This window comes from Hordeum vulgare, chromosome 7H (genome assembly GCF_904849725.1).
Source record: "Hordeum vulgare subsp. vulgare chromosome 7H, MorexV3_pseudomolecules_assembly, whole genome shotgun sequence".
Taxonomy (NCBI): Eukaryota; Viridiplantae; Streptophyta; class Magnoliopsida; order Poales; family Poaceae; genus Hordeum; species Hordeum vulgare.
In genome coordinates this window covers 180,231,287-180,246,982 of record NC_058524.1, presented here as the reverse complement: position 1 = coordinate 180,246,982, position 15,696 = coordinate 180,231,287, and the positions used below count along the sequence as shown (strand labels likewise).

The window sequence follows — 15,696 nt, the reverse complement described above, 5'->3', positions numbered from 1 at the left end:
TTGTGTTAGAACTTGGACATTATTTGGTGCATCACCATATTCGTGTGGTTGATCTCGTCCTTGATCTTGTTCAGCTGGTTGAGGATCTTCACTTTGTTCATTGGAAGCATGTGGGGCTAGCGAGGGTGATGGCTCCACTTGAGTAGAGCATTGTCCTTCTCCTTCAGCCATAAGGGGTTCCTCAATGGGGAGTATTTGACCAATCCCCATTCTTCTTATGGCTTGGGGAGGAATTTCATCACCTACATCACAAGGACCACTTTGCTCCACCTGGGAGCCATTATTTTCATCAAACTCCATGTTACACGTCTCCTCAATGAGTCCGGTGGACTTGTTGAGGACACGGTGAGCATGAGAGTTTGTAGCATAACCAACAAATACGCCCTCTTGAGCTCTAGAATCAAATTTAGCTAGACGAGCACCTTTCTTGAGAAAGAAACACTTAGACCCAAAAACCCTAAAGTACATGAGGTTGGGCTTGTTTCCGGTGAGGATCTCATATGGAGTCTTGTTCAAGCCTTTGCGGATATAGAGCCGATTGGATGCATGACATGCTGTGTTGATGGCTTCAACCCAAAAGTTGTACGAAGATTTTAATTCCGCCATCATTATTCTTGTCGTGTCCATCAACGTCCGGTTCTTTCTCTCCGTCACACCATTTTGTTGAGGGGTGTATGGTGCTGAATATTGATGCTTGATCCCCTCATCACTGAGAAACTCATCCAGGGTGTAGTTCTTGAACTCGGCGCCGTTGTCACTTCTAATCATCAAAATCTTTGCTTCATGTTGATGTTGAGCTTCATTAGCAAAGTTGATGACGGTGTGTTGAGTCTCACTCTTCCTCTTGAAGAAATATACCCAAGTGTATCTTGAGTAATCATCAACAATCACCAAGCAGTACTTTCTGCCCCCAAGACTATCAAAAGATGGAGGACCAAAGAGATCCATATGAAGGAGCTCCAAGGGCCTCTTAGTGTAAATGATAGTCGTGGGACGATGAGTAGTTTCATGAATCTTCCCTTCAATACAAGCACTGCACGCACGATCTCTGGCAAAACTCACATTTGTTAGTCCACGAACATGGTCCCCTTTGAGAAGACTTTGCAAAGATCTCATATTGACATGGGCTAGTCGGCGATGCCAAAGCCAGCCCACATCAATTTTAGCTATTAGACAAGTCGCATCCTTAGTGGGTCGCTGTGAAAAGTTCACCACATAGAGACCATTTTCGACATATCCAACATAGGGTACTTTAAGAGTCTTGCTCCACAAAAGGGCCACGATATCAAGATTAAAGAATGTGGCAAAGCCCATAATTGCAAGTTGACGAACAGAAAGTAAATTGTAAGCAAGGGACTCAACAAGCATGACCTTCTCAATAGATAAATCTTGAGAGATGACCACCTTACCAAATCCCAGTACCTTAGACATTGAAGCATCAACAAATTGGACATGGGTGGGCATAGATGGGGTAGGATGCACGTCTACCACCAAGTCCTTGCTTCCGGTCATATGATTTGTTGCTCCACTATCGAGCAACCATGACACCCCACCGGAAGCGAACTCCTGCAATAGATCAAGGCTTGGTTTTAGGTACCCATTCTTGAATGGGTCCTTTGATATTAGAAACAAGGGTCTTAGGAACCCATATAGCCCATTCAATGGACTCATAATAAGAACCAACAAATCTGGCATAGACATGCCATCACCAGCATGGCATAAAACATAAGAAGGATTAAATTGCCGGCTGTGTTGGTAGGGATGGTTTTGCCCTTCTTGGCATTACCATCCCCTACCTTGTTCTTGTTCTCCTTCTCAGTCGCCTCGCCCTCTTTGACAAAGATGTCCTTGAGAGTAAGTGATCGCTTGTTCCTGTTCTTCCTTTTATTCTCGACTTGGATGTAAGTCCAAGTCCCTCCTTTCCTACAACTTCCTTTTGATTACTACAAAGGTCATTTAGGTTCTCCTTGGTAAGCTTTGCTTGGAGTTGATCATGAGACTCCTTCAGGGAGAAATGTGCACCTTTCAAGACCTTGTGGGCCTCGTCAAGTGTATCAAAATCTCCCTTGAGTCTTTCATGGCCAACCCCAAGTGCAACTTTTTCAGACTTAAGCACACGGGTAAGAACAATTGCGTGATCTAGATCTTTTTGTAATTTAGCACAATCATCGTTGTGTGACTCCTCAAGAGCCAAATATTGCGCTCTTCTTATAAAGAAATAGATAATTCAGCAATCTCATCGGCATAGTCACGACTATGTCCTTGCAACTCGGAGATAGTCTCCTCATGAGACTCAATGAGGTCATTAGCCTCACCTAGTTGTTCCAAAAGAGCAACAAAATGCTTCTTGGATTCTCCTTTGATTTTACACAGAAATTTGTCAAAATCATGCTCATTAAGTAACACAGCATCACTATCATCAACACAGTTTAACAATGAGGTAGCAGTAGTGATGGTGGTCTTAATGTTGAGTGTTACATGATCGGTACCTTTGGACATAAGGCACTTGGCGATGCGGTTGTCATTGGGGGCGCCGAAGAGAGACACCTTGGGAGAGGAGGTGGCAATGGCTATAGTAGCCGTTGCCACCATATCATCATCATCATGGAAGGTGTACTCTTCAAGTGCCACCATACCCTTTGGATGGGGTTTCTTGACAAAGGTGTTCTTGTTTGGGAAAGACTTGGCTTTGTCTTTGCGAATGAGCTTGCCACCATTATCTTCCCTCTTATCATAAGGACAATCTGCCACGAAGTGACTCACATTGTCGCAGTTATAGCATTTCCTCACATGCTGCTTGGTCTTGGACCCACTCGAGTTATTCTTGGAGAAGTTGGGCCTTGAGTTTCTATTGTTGCCCTAGAATTGCCTTGACGCAAGAGCCATGTGCTCGTGATAAGCATACCTAGTGTCTTCAGGGCAGCCATCCTATTCCTCTTCTTCATCAGAAACAGCCTTGGCTTTTAAGGTAAGGTTGGGTGAAGCTGTCTTTGACCGAACGCGAGCAAGAGCATTATCAACAGTCTTGTTCATGATATTCATTGTAATGAATTCATCCAATACTTCACCGGAGGACAAGGAGTGAAAATCTGGCCGTTGACGAATGACGGATGGCATGGCTTTGTTGAATGCCATGATGGCCTTGAGAAACTTGCGCTTGATCCATGTGTCATTCACATCCTTGCTCCCATGATCTTGGAGAGCAACAGCAATAGCAGTCACCCTTCGATAGATATCTCGAGGGTCCTCATCTTCCTTCATCACAAACTCATCGGCCTCATCAAGAACCACTTCATAGTTGGACCGTTGAATGCTTGAGCTTCCCTTGTACAACACCATGATGTGCTCCCAACAGTCCTTGGCACGACTGAAAGGACGCAAGTGAGGAAGATCTTCAGGAGACACCGTGGACTAAAGAATGAACAATGTGGAATGATTATATTGATTGTCCGCTTCTTCTCTTGGCGTGAGGTTGCTTGGGTCATGCGGGTAGAAGCCTCAGTGATTATCCATCAATTTGTTGAGCTGTGATTCAAATGAAACTTAATGCAAAATACCCAGTTAGCAAACTCCCCCTTAACAAGCTTAGGAGGAGGACCAAGATTATTAATATGCGGTGTAGGAACCGGTCCTTCGTAGACCGGGGGAGGTGGAACCGTGGGAAAAGTTCTTGTCCCATTCTTGTTGAGAGGGGAAGAAGGTTGCATACCTTTAGCCGCTTCCTTGGTGGAATTGGCCTCCGATTCCGAGTTAGTAGGTTTAACCACCAACGCCGGTTCGGGTGAATTTTTTAACCCCTCAAGCAACTCTTTAAACATGGACTTGACTTCGTTCATCAAGGATGACCTGAGGGAGGCCAAAGCCTCATTCAAGTTGTCCCTTGTGACCGAATTTAAGGCCACGGCCTCGGGTGGTCCATTGACTCCCTCTCCATCGTCAACCATACTCTTTGGGTGGTGAAACCCTTAATAAAGAGACATGGCTCTGATACCAATTGAAAGGATCAATGTGGTTGACTAGAAGGGGGTTGAATAGGCAACTACCAATTTTTAGCTTTTCTTAACAAGTTAGAGAAAGAAACACAAAGGTTCTCTAAATAAACTACTACGTGAGCAACCTATATGATGCTAACTACCATGACAACTAGTGCAAGCAAGAAATACACAACACCAATAATATACACAAAGTAAAGGTAAGAGATAACCGCAAGTGGAACCGATGAAGATGAGGATGTGTTACCGAAGTTCCTTCCCTTTGACAGGAAGTATGTCTCCGTTGGAGAGGTGTGGAGGCACAATGCTCCCCAATAAGCCACTAGGGCCACCGTATTCTCCTCACGCCCACACACAATGCGAGGTGTCGTGATTCCACTATTGGTGCCCTTGAAGGTGGCGACCGAACCTTTACAAACAAGGTTGGGGCTATCTCCACACAATGCTCGGAGGCTCCCAACAAGACCACGGAGCTTCACCACAATGGATATGGCTCCGAGGTGACCTCAACCGTCTAAGGTGCTCAAACACCCAAGAGTAACAAGATCCACAAGGGATTAGTGGGGGGAATCAAATATCTCTTGGTGGAAGTGTAGATCTTGTTCTTCTCAACCAATCCCTAGGAAATCAATAAATTTGATTGGCTAGGGAGAGAGATCGGGCACAAATGAGCTTAGGAGCAACAATGGAGTCTTAGAAGGTCAAAAGGTAGGGTTCTTGGAGTGGAAGAACCCTTTATATAGTGAGGGAACAGATCCAACCGTTACCACCACTTACAACACCCGCAGCACGGTACTACCGCTTGGAGGAAGCGGTACTACCGCTGCCCCTAGTGGTACTACCGCTCGGGGGAAGCGGTATTACATCTGCCCCTAGCGGTACTACCGCTTGGTGGGGAGCGGTACCACCGCCAGCCCCAGCGGTACTACCGCTAGGCCTGGAGTTGTACTACCGCTTGGTAGGAAAATAACCACGGTAGTAAAAATACTACTACTGGGCCTACCACCGCTGGAAAAGTACTCGCAAAAAGTTCGAAGAAGCACAACCGCTCAGAGAGAGAGAGAGGTACCGCCGTCCCGAAGCAGTACTACCGCTCATCCGGAGCGGTACTACTGCTGCACCTTTTTGCAGAGACAGGGAAAGAACATGCGGGAGCTCCATTGCTGCAAACAAAAGGTGGTGGAAAGAAAAAGTGTGCGTGTGTGTGTTGATTCCATCCAAACCTTTCCGACGCGGACTCCCTCTTAACAGTACGACTTTCCTACGACTCAAAACCATCAAAGAGAACTGTAGAAACCATCGTGATTCAATACCACCGAGGCGCAACGAATCGTCCTGTGCCTTGACATGTATTATCTGAAATGCTTAATCCACACGATTAGTTCGCAGAGGTAATATCATCAATCAGCAAAATCACTTAGGACGAAATATGCCCTAACAAAGGGTGATGCAACGAAGTAGATAAGTATTTTGCTCAGTTTGTTGAGAACCAAGGTATCAATCCAGTAGGAGGAACAAGCAAGGCCCCAATCGTAGTACCTACACAAATAATCAAACTCTTGCACCACCCAACACTAAAAAGGGGTTGTCAATCTCTTCAGAGTTATTTGCAAGGACGAGATCTGATAGAGATAGATATAAAGATTGCGGAAACAAAAGTAAATAAACTGCAGCAAGATATTTTTGGTTTGTAGATCTAAAAGTATAATATGGAAAATAGACCAGGGGGCATAGGTTTCACTAGAGGTTTCTCTCATAAAGGAAAATAGTACCGTGGGTGAACAAATTACTGTCGAGCAATTGATAGAAAAGCGAATAATTATGAAGATATCTAAGGCAATGATTATGCATATAGGCATCACGTCCGTGTTAAGTAGACCGAAATGATTCTGCATCTACTACTATTACTCCACACATCGACCGACTCCTCCCTGCATCTAGAGTATTAAGTTCATGAAGAGCAGAGTAACGCATTAAGTAAGATGACATGATGTGGAGGGATAAACTCAAGCAATATGATGAAAACCCCATCTTTTTATCCTCGATGGCAACAAAACAATACATGCCTCGCTACCCCTACTTTGTCACTGGGTGAGGACATCGCAAGATGGAACCCAAAACTAAGCACTTCTCTCGTTGCAAGAATTACCAATCTAGTTGGCCAAACTAAACCAATAACTCGAAGAGACTTGCTAAGATATGAAATCATGCATATAAGAATTCAGAAGAGATTCAAATAATATTCATAGATAATCTGAACATAAACTCATAATTCATCGGATCTCGACAAACACACTGCAAAAGAGTATTACACCGGATATATGTCCATGAAGATCATGAAGAACATGGTATTGAAAATCAAAGAGAGAGAAGAAGCCATCTAGCTACTAGCTATGGACCCGTAGGTCCGTGGTGAACTACTCACGCATCATTGGAGGGGCAATGGAGTTGATGTAGATGCCCTCCGTGATCAATTCCTTCTTCGACAGATTACCGGAAAAGGCTTCCAGATTTGATCTCACGGGAACAGAGGCTCCCGGCAGCGGAAAAGTATTTTTGTGGCTCTTTTTAGCGATGGGGGAATATTTGAGAATTTATAGGCCAAAGAATAGGGTTAGGAAGCCTGCAGGGGACCCACAAGCCAGGGGGCGCGACCACCCCCTAGGGCTTGTGGACTCCCGGCAGGTGCCCTGCCCCCTACTCCAAGTCTCCTGGGTTTCTTCTGGTCCATGAAAAATCTTTCCAGAGATTTTGTTCCGTTTGGACTCCGTTTAATATTACTTATCTGCAATACTCAAAAACATGAAAAAACAGAAACTGGCACTAGGCTCTAGATTAATAGGTTAGTCCCAAAAATAATATAAAATAATATATTAATACATATAGAACATCCAAAACAAATAATATAATAGCATGGAACAATCAAAAATTATAGATATGTTGGAGACGTATCATGGTACTCCTTTGGTATGCCAGGAACTCACAATGACATCAACGTGCTGCAGTGCTCGAATGTCTTTGCCAAGCTTGTTGAAGGTCATGCTCCACCGGTGAACTTAGAGGTCAATGGACGCCACTACAATAAGGGATACTACCTAGCAGATGACATTTATCCAAGATGGTCCACATTTGTGAAGATTATCTCAAACCTTGTGCCAGGAGGCAAGAACTCCTACTTTGTAAGTCTTAGGAGGCTTGCAGGAAGGATATCGAGCGGGCATTTGGTGTGCTCCAATCTCGATTCGTTGTTGTCTAATACCCCGCTCTAACATGGTCGAAATCTCATATGTGGGAGGTGATGAATTGTTGTGTCATCTTGCACAACATGATCATTGAGAGCGAGGAGGAGGAGCTATTGTTTGACACTGAACCATATTTCAGGCAGGGTCCTCTTGCAGTTATTGATCACCAGGTACCGGCAGCATGGGCTGCCTTCCTCAATATGCGTCAGGATATCCGAGATCCACACGTGCATCAAGAACTGCAGCACGATGTGGTGGAGCACCCATGGAGGGTCAAGGGCAATGCCTAGTTTGTCGTGCTTTAATTTGTGTTCAAATTATGAGCTTGCTTCATTGAACTATTTGATTTGTATTGATTTATGTGACAAACTATGTGATAAAAAATAGTTTTTGTTGAATTTATGTCGAAGTGTGCCGAATTTGGGACGAATTTGCGTCGAATTTGGGCCAAATTTGAGTTTGAAATCGGCGAATCGGGGCCGAACTTGGAGCGATGGCTGGGAACAGAGCCCGCCCCCACGCAAAAAAGCACCGACGAGCCCCCAAGAGGCGCTATTTCACGCCCTTGGGGGCCGAATGGTTGCAGATTCTCTAAGGATCGCGAGCCAATCGTTCAGAAAACCACTGGGGCAACCCTTACGTCGCTCCTCACTCATTGATCTATCCAAACTAACCAAGACTAGGGCTACCAGTCAGGGACTGTGAAGCAGCAGTAGGAGAAAGACGGCAAACGTGACGATGATGACTTTTTTGCGCGAGGAAGTGACGATGAGGACTGGATCAATCCCGTCTACGCTCGAGTCGGACTTGTCCAAAAGATAAAACCACGGCACAAAGTGGAGCTCCCCTGCTGGAAACCTCGTTGCCGAAGCGATCGACCAACACCACACGTGGGTGAGCCTGCCACCCTAATGCAACAAATCCACACACGACTGCACCAGGTCAATCGGATTTGTTTAACACGAGCATACGCGCATTCCTATAAACGCAAGCATGCACATTCTATCTATATAAACACCTCCGAAAGACTGAGCCGGAATAACATCTTGAGATTTAACGAAGTCATCAAGTGACTCGCAATCGACGGAAACGTCTTCTCCCACTATACGAACATCGTCGGAAACCTGAAATACATTGAGAAAAATGCAAACACCAATGTCAAGTTTAGGACTTCAACTTTAATAGGCTGGGGATACCACTATTCTCCTAACCATTCAACCATGGGTTAGTTGCAAATCAACATGTGGTTGGATGGTTAGAGGGACACTGGTATCTCCAGCTCACCAGGGTTCAAGTCGTGGTGCTAGCATTATTTTTGAATTTATTTCAGGATTTTCGGGGATACGCTTTCAGTGGGAGGAGACTTTTTCGTCGACGACGAGGCGCATAAAGTGACTTCGTAAATCTCAAGATGATATGCCGGCTTTGTCTCTCGAATGTGCTCATAAGGATAAGGTATACATGTGTACATTCATTAGAATGAGTGTATACGCGTGTATATAAGCGTTTGCATCTACATTACTCTTAATTTAGCTTTCTACTCCCTCTGTCCCAAAATAAGTGACGCAAATTTTATACTAAGTTAGTACAAATTTTTTATACTAAAGCAGTGACATTTACTTTGGGACGGAGGGAGTATATATTTTCTAGCTAGTTTTCACAATTATATTTTTTTGTGTTAAAAGAAGAATGTCTGTCGTTGTTGCAGAATTCAGTACAACTCTCCCATATCAGTTGATGCATTGACGAATGACGATTACCGTCTCAGCACCGGTGCCTCCTGGCCGCCACCACCAACAACTCCAGAGTCCGCTCTCCCTACTCATCGCCACGACCTCCCACCCTTTCTCGTCAGGGGGAGCGAGGGCTCGATGCGGATTCCTCCCATGGCTGGACTCACCAAGATTTTTCTCCCACTCCTCCTCCTCCTCTCCGTCGCCGCGGCCGCTTCGCCGTCGTCGGACGCGGAGGCTGTATCCCGGTTCCAGGAGTACCTCCGCATCGACACAGCGCAGCCGACGCCGGACTACGCCGCGGCGGTGGCCTTCCTCCGGGACCAGGCGGCGCCTGCCGGGCTTGAGGCGCGGACGCTGGAGTTCGCCGCCGGCAAGCCCTTGCTGCTGCTCCGGTGGCCCGGGCGGCGGCCGTCGCTTCCTTCTATACTTCTCAACTCCCACACCGACGTCGTCCCGTCGGAGCCCAAGAAGTGGGAGCACGCGCCTCTCTCTGCCACTCTCGACGAGGCATCCGGTCGCATCTACGCGCGCGGCTCCCAGGCAAGATTGCTTTCAGCCGCGATTTTTTACTTGTTTCATTTGAGCTGCATATATGGATATCATATAGTGGATGTTATTGCTGAACTGCTGTAGGCCGTGTACAGTCTGTGTTATATCACAGGCAAGCCTCTTGGTTGCCGAGATATGATTTCAGTTCTTTCATCAACGAATATGCTTGAGTAATCTATATGCATCTCTAATCTTTTTGGGTATGATTGGTGGTCTCTATAACTTGACTAATAAGTGAAATTTTAGCACTGAATCCAATCACAGTTTTCTCTTTTGTCGCTATTGATGATGTTGGGAACTTGTGAGTTGTGACTAGATTCACTGTAGTTGTAGAGATCTATAATCCATGCGCACTTAGTACGATGCAACCTATATTACCTGAAATATATGAATTCCGCTACTAAATTACTATTTTCCCTTGTTTGTCCATTATTTAGCTGCTTTTAGATGATATATGCATGGCTCGATATGCATGATCCATCCGAGTGAATTTCGCAAACACTGCGAGACTGCTAAAAGCTGCAATGCGGTGTGATAGGCTGTCACTTCTACTCCCTCGGTTCCTAAATATAAGTCTTTCTAGAGATTCTATTACGGACTACATACGAAGCAAAATGAATGAATCCACACTCTAAAGTATGTCTTATATACATCCGTATGTAGTCCGTACTGGAATCTCTAAAAAGACTTATATTTAGGAACAGAGGGAGTACATGTTTATCTTATCTAAGATATCTTTGCTGTGGTTCATGAATGTAGGACATGAAGTGTGTGGGGATGCAGTATCTTGAAGCCATTCGGCGTCTTCGTAATGCGGGCTTTGTCCCAGATCGGAACATATATATAATATTTGTTCCTGATGAGGAGATTGGTGGACATGAGGGTGTTGAGCTATTTGTCGCATCGAAGGAATTCAAGGAGCTGAATGTGGGATTGGTTCTTGATGAAGGGCTTGCATCCCCTGGGGAGGAGTACCGGGTGTTCTATGCAGAGCGTAGTCCTTGGTGGCTTACTATTAAAGCAAAGGGAGCGCCAGGGCATGGTGCAAAGTTGTATGATGGTAGCGCAATGGAGAATTTAATGAAAAGTGTGGAGGCTCTTCGGAGGTTCAGGACAGCTCAGTTTGATTTGGTTAAGTCTGGAGAGAAAGCTGAAGGGGACGTTGTATCGGTGAATTTTGCGTACTTGAAGGCTGGAACACCAACACCCACGGTTAGTTTATTCAAGTTCTTGATCACAATGTGCTAAGTGTAATTTACGAATTGCTACTCGATCCTTCACAACATCAGTTAAAAATATAAGCAGCTTGAGTACTTGATCGCTTGCTCATTTGCTAACGTGACCCTTTTTCTTGATTAACCTACGTATTTTAAATTTATTTCCAGATGACACAGTCCATAGGTTTCATATTTGATGTTTGTTCAAATTGAGCAATTAGTTCCTTTGACTAGGAATTATTTATTTTATATTCATCTTGAATTCATTGCAATTATTTGCTATCGTAGTCATGTTGTTTTTGTCAAAAGGAGAACACTTTGCTATCAAGTTCACCCTGATTGACTCATGTTTTCAGTTAATAAGTCTATTTTCACTCTCATTTCAGGGTTTTGTGATGAATCTACAACCATCTGAAGCAGAGGTAGGAATTGACATTCGAATCCCTCCTAGTGTTCATACTGAAGCACTAGAGAAGCGTCTTGCTGAAGAATGGGCACCTTGTTCACGCAACTTGACCTTTGAGGTATGATGTTCTTGACAGGACAATTACTTATGCCTGGTCAACACATTGTCATCCATGTGGAGAGCTTACATTATATGTGATGTTTCTTGAATTGTGTTCTTCGTCATAGGGGATGCCCATATGAAATGAAGGTTTATTTGTCATTCTTCTTTTGGACCTTAAATCTTTTGATTTGTCTTTTAAATTATGAAAAAAAAGAAATATCTAACACAAAATTAAGGTAGAAAGTTTTCTAGAATAATTGAAGAAGGTTAATTATCTTGTAATTATTCATTCAGTTGAAGGGTTTAAGTAATTATTGAGGTTTGCTGTGGTAGTTTGTATTAGTACTTCTTACTGGGTACTGGGGTTGAGGGTGTTTTTTCTGACTATCTAGTGTGTTAAAAGACTGTAAGAAAGGAGTATTTCAGCTGGTGTACTAAAGCCTGAAGTTTTATTGGTGAAAACTGATTCATGTTTAGTTTGTGCCTACTATAAATGCTTCAAAGGCAATGCATTGCTGAAAATTTGTGAAAGGCAGATAAAAAAAGCTAGTGAACGAATAATGCTAGTGTAACATTTTGATGGGCAAAACAAAGGAGCAGTTGAGCTGAGAGTTTCCTTTTATTTTAATTTCGGCAATTTTGGAAGTATAATATTACGTGGTGCATAAGTTTTGTAATCATGTTTCTTCTTGATGTCTGTTTGACAGTTCAAGCAGAAGGGCTCTGTCCTTGACAAGTTTGGGAAACCAGCCATGACAATTGCTGACAGCTCAAACCCATGGTGGCCTGTGTTTGAAGAATCTGTGAAGAGAGCTGGTGGCAAACTTGGCAAGCCGGAGATATTTCCGGCTTCCACTGATGCTCGTTATTTCCGGGAAATTGGGATACCAGCTTTCGGCTTTTCCCCTATGGCGAACACACCAGTACTGCTTCATGATCATAACGAGGTTTGTGCCACCAAGCTCCATTTAAATACCTCAAGCCATCAACTTACTGAAAAAATCGATTGTCTTTCCCAAATAGAATAGCATAGCTTTAGAACTAGACACATCAACGTGCACCTACAGTACCTGACAACTGAAATAGCAACATATTGGTCATGCTCTTATCGTTTATAGTTTATACACAAGAAAGTACCAATGTTCTGTACAAATGCTTAAGATCTGTGCATGTCTTGCAGTTCCTGAGCAAAGATGAGTACCTCAAAGGAATTGGGATATATGAGTCCATTATAAAGGCACTGGCCACACACAAAGATGACGGCATCGACGAGGAGTCTAGGGCAGAGCTGTGAGGAAAGATGATCTTATCTTGCTACGGCGGGTATCTTGCCTGTTGACGTTTTCGGCAAATACATGTTCTGTTTCTGCTCCGGCAGCCAAAGCAAAACCACAGATACGGTTCTTGTGCATCTCTAATAATTGGACCTTGAAATAATAAATCATACCGTATATGTAGTTCCTCAGCATATTACACCGAGTAATGGCATCTTCTTCTGTACTTGAATAAGTTATAATGGCATTTCATTGGTCCTTCGCCGGTCATCTTTTTGGGTGTGGTGGTTCATCGCTACTTTTGCGTCAGTGAAACATGGTCCTGACTCCTGAAGCTCGGTCGGATCTTGAGACCTGGATCCACGCAGCTCCTCTCTTTTCTCCTCCACAAGTTCTCTTAATTTCTTCATCTGGCTTGGAAGGCACGGCATGCTAGGCGCTAGGCATGTGTTGTGCACACCGGAGATCCACTCGCTTGTCTCAGCAAGCGGTTTGCGCTGGCTCTCCTCGCACACCCATTGCTACTGCACTATACTGCTCTTGCCCTCGGCCCGCAGCCCAGCTCACTTTCTCTCTTCTTCTCTTGGCTTATGGATCCATCACTGTCTAGCAATGTTATATATAGCCATCTACGTACATTGCATCAATCAATGCGGCGCAACATGAGATGGTCAGGTGATTGTTGCACGGTTTGAACTGGACATAAGGCATGTTGCAAGCCACCAACCTTGACATCATCTACATTCACGCTTGCATTCAACTGCTTCGGTGGAGTGTAACTGTGCCGTCAACCTTTTCTCCTTTGTGGTAGTGGTAATTATAACAATTACCAGTTGAATTTTAAATAGCACAAATTGTCTATAAAATAGGAGTATAACTATATGGATGGAACACCGTCATACATCACGTGTACAACTCATAGCGAAGGGCTTTATGAGTACCTGAGCACGTATGAGTACCTCAAAGGGATCAGGATATATGAATCGACTATAACGATGTAGATGTTGGCATTCAGGCCTAGTATTGGGTATTGGCATTTGTTTGGGCCGAATACCCCGAATACCACCATTTGGCTGATCTTGGCATTCAACCAAGCCATTCAGGCTTAATATCGAGCGAACCGTCCCGAAGGCAAAAAGTTTTGGAAAACGTCGCATGGGAAACAAAAAATTTTCTAGGCGCACGAAGACATATCATGGTGATGTCCATCTACGAGAGGAGATTTGGATCTACGTACCCTTGTAGATCGTACAGCAGGAAGCATTAAGAAACGCGGTTGATGTAGTGGAACGTCTTCATGTCCCTCGATCAGCCCCGCGAACGTCCCACGAACCGTCCCACGATCCGTTCCGATCTAGTGCCGAACGGAAGGCACCTCCGCGTTCAGCACACATACAGCTCGATGACGATCTCCACCTTCTTGATCCAGCAAGAGGGGGCGGAGAGGTAGAAGAGTTCTTCGGCAGCGTGACGGCGCGCCGGTGGTGGTGTTGATCTACTCCGACAGGGCTTCGCCTAAGCTCCGCGGAGGAAAAACTGCGTGGTATAGGATCGAGCAGCACGTGGCAAAGTTGTGTCTCAAAAACCCTCAATACCTCTAGTATATATAGGAGGGAGGGAGGGGAGGAGGCAGCCTCAAACCCTCAAGGTTTGGCCGAAATTGGAGGTGGAGGAGTCCTACTCCAATCCTACTTGGAGTAGGATTCCACCTTCCCACTTGGAAATTCTTTCCACCTTGTGTTTTTTCCTTCTCAAACCTTATGGGCCTTAGTGGGAACTTATTAGAGCCCACTAGGGGCTGGTTTATGTCTTCCCATAGCCCATGAGACCCCTTGGGGCGTGACACCCCTCCCGATGGTCCCCGGCACCCCTCCCAGCACTCCCGGTACACTACCGATGAGCCCGAAAATTTTCCGGTGACCAAAATAGGACTTCCTATATATCAATCTTTACCTCCGGACCATTCCGGAGCTCCTCGTGATGTCCTGGATCTCATCTGGGACTCCGAACAACTTTCGGTTACCAACACCTATAACTCAACCATACCGAAACGTCACCGAACCTTAAGTGTGCAGACCCTGCGGGTTCGAGAACTATGTAGACATGACCCGAGACACTCCTCGGTCAATATCCAATAGCGGGACCTGGATGCCCATATTGGATCCTACATATTCTCCGAAGATCTTATCGGTTGAACCTTAGTGTCAAGGATTCATATAATCCCGTATGTCATTCCCTTTGTCCTTCGGTATGTTACTTGCCCGAGATTTGATCGTCGGTATCTGCATACCTAGTTCAATCTCGTTACCGGGAAGTCTCTTTACTCGTTCCGTAATACAAGATACCTGTGACTTACACTTAGTCACATTGCTTGCAAGGCTTGTGTGTGATGCTGTATTACCGAGTGGGCCCCGAGATACCTCTCCGTCACACGGAGTGACAAATCCCAGTCTTGATCCATACTAACTCAACGGACACCTTCGGAGATACCTGTAGAGCACCTTTATAGTCACCCAGTTACGTTGCGACGTTTGATGCACATAAGGTATTCCTCCGGTGCTAGTGAGTTATATGATCTCATGGTCATAGGAACAAATATTTGACACGTAGAAAACAATAGCAATAAAACGACACGATCAATATGCTATGTTCATAGTTTGGGTCTTGTCCATCACATGATTCTCATAATGATGTGATCCCGTTATCAAGTGACAACACTTGCCTATGGCGAGGAAACCTTGACCATCTTTTATCAACGAACTAGTCAATTAGAGGCTCACTAGGGACAGTGTGTTGTCTATGTATCCACACATTTATTTGAATTTCCAATCAATACAATTCTAGCATGGACAATAAACGATTATTATGAACAAGGAAATATAATAATAACTAATTTATTATTGCCTCTAGGGCATATTTCCAACAGTCTCCCACTTGCACTAGAGTCAATAATCTAGTTCACATTACCATGTGATTTTAATGAATCCAATACCCATATAGTTCTGGGGTCTGATCACGTATTGCTCGTGAGAGAGGTTTTAGTCAATGGTTCTGAATATTTCAGATCCGTGTGTGCTTTACAAATCTTTATGTCATCTTATAGATGCTGCTACTACATGCTATTTGGAAATACTCCAAATATCTACTCTACTATACAAATCCGTTTTACTACACATAG

The 15,696-nt window shown here is 44.5% G+C and overlaps 1 protein-coding gene across 1 annotated transcript; it reads left to right on the top strand.

The window, feature by feature from the left end:
* The first annotated feature begins 8,981 nt into the window (after positions 1-8,981).
* LOC123408699 (aminoacylase-1) lies at positions 8,982-12,788 on the top strand. The gene is made up of 5 exons (XM_045101754.1): positions 8,982-9,510; positions 10,279-10,731; positions 11,123-11,260; positions 11,952-12,191; positions 12,425-12,788. The coding sequence occupies exons 1-5, from the start codon at positions 9,106-9,108 to the stop codon at positions 12,536-12,538; spliced, it is 1,350 nt and encodes a 449-aa protein (XP_044957689.1). The 5' UTR covers positions 8,982-9,105; the 3' UTR covers positions 12,539-12,788.
* The last annotated feature ends 2,908 nt before the right edge of the window (positions 12,789-15,696 follow it).

What these genes read in the sequence shown, in the direction of transcription:
- LOC123408699 (XM_045101754.1), top strand. Translation starts at nt 9,106, where the DNA reads ATGCGGATTCCTCCCATGGCTGGACTCACCAAGATTTTTCTCCCACTC. An exon ending in CTGGAACACCAACACCCACG is followed by an intron (nt 10,732 to 11,122) that starts GTTAGTTTATTC and finishes CTCTCATTTCAG; the next exon opens with GGTTTTGTGATGAATCTACA. An exon ending in CACGCAACTTGACCTTTGAG is followed by an intron (nt 11,261 to 11,951) that starts GTATGATGTTCT and finishes TCTGTTTGACAG; the next exon opens with TTCAAGCAGAAGGGCTCTGT.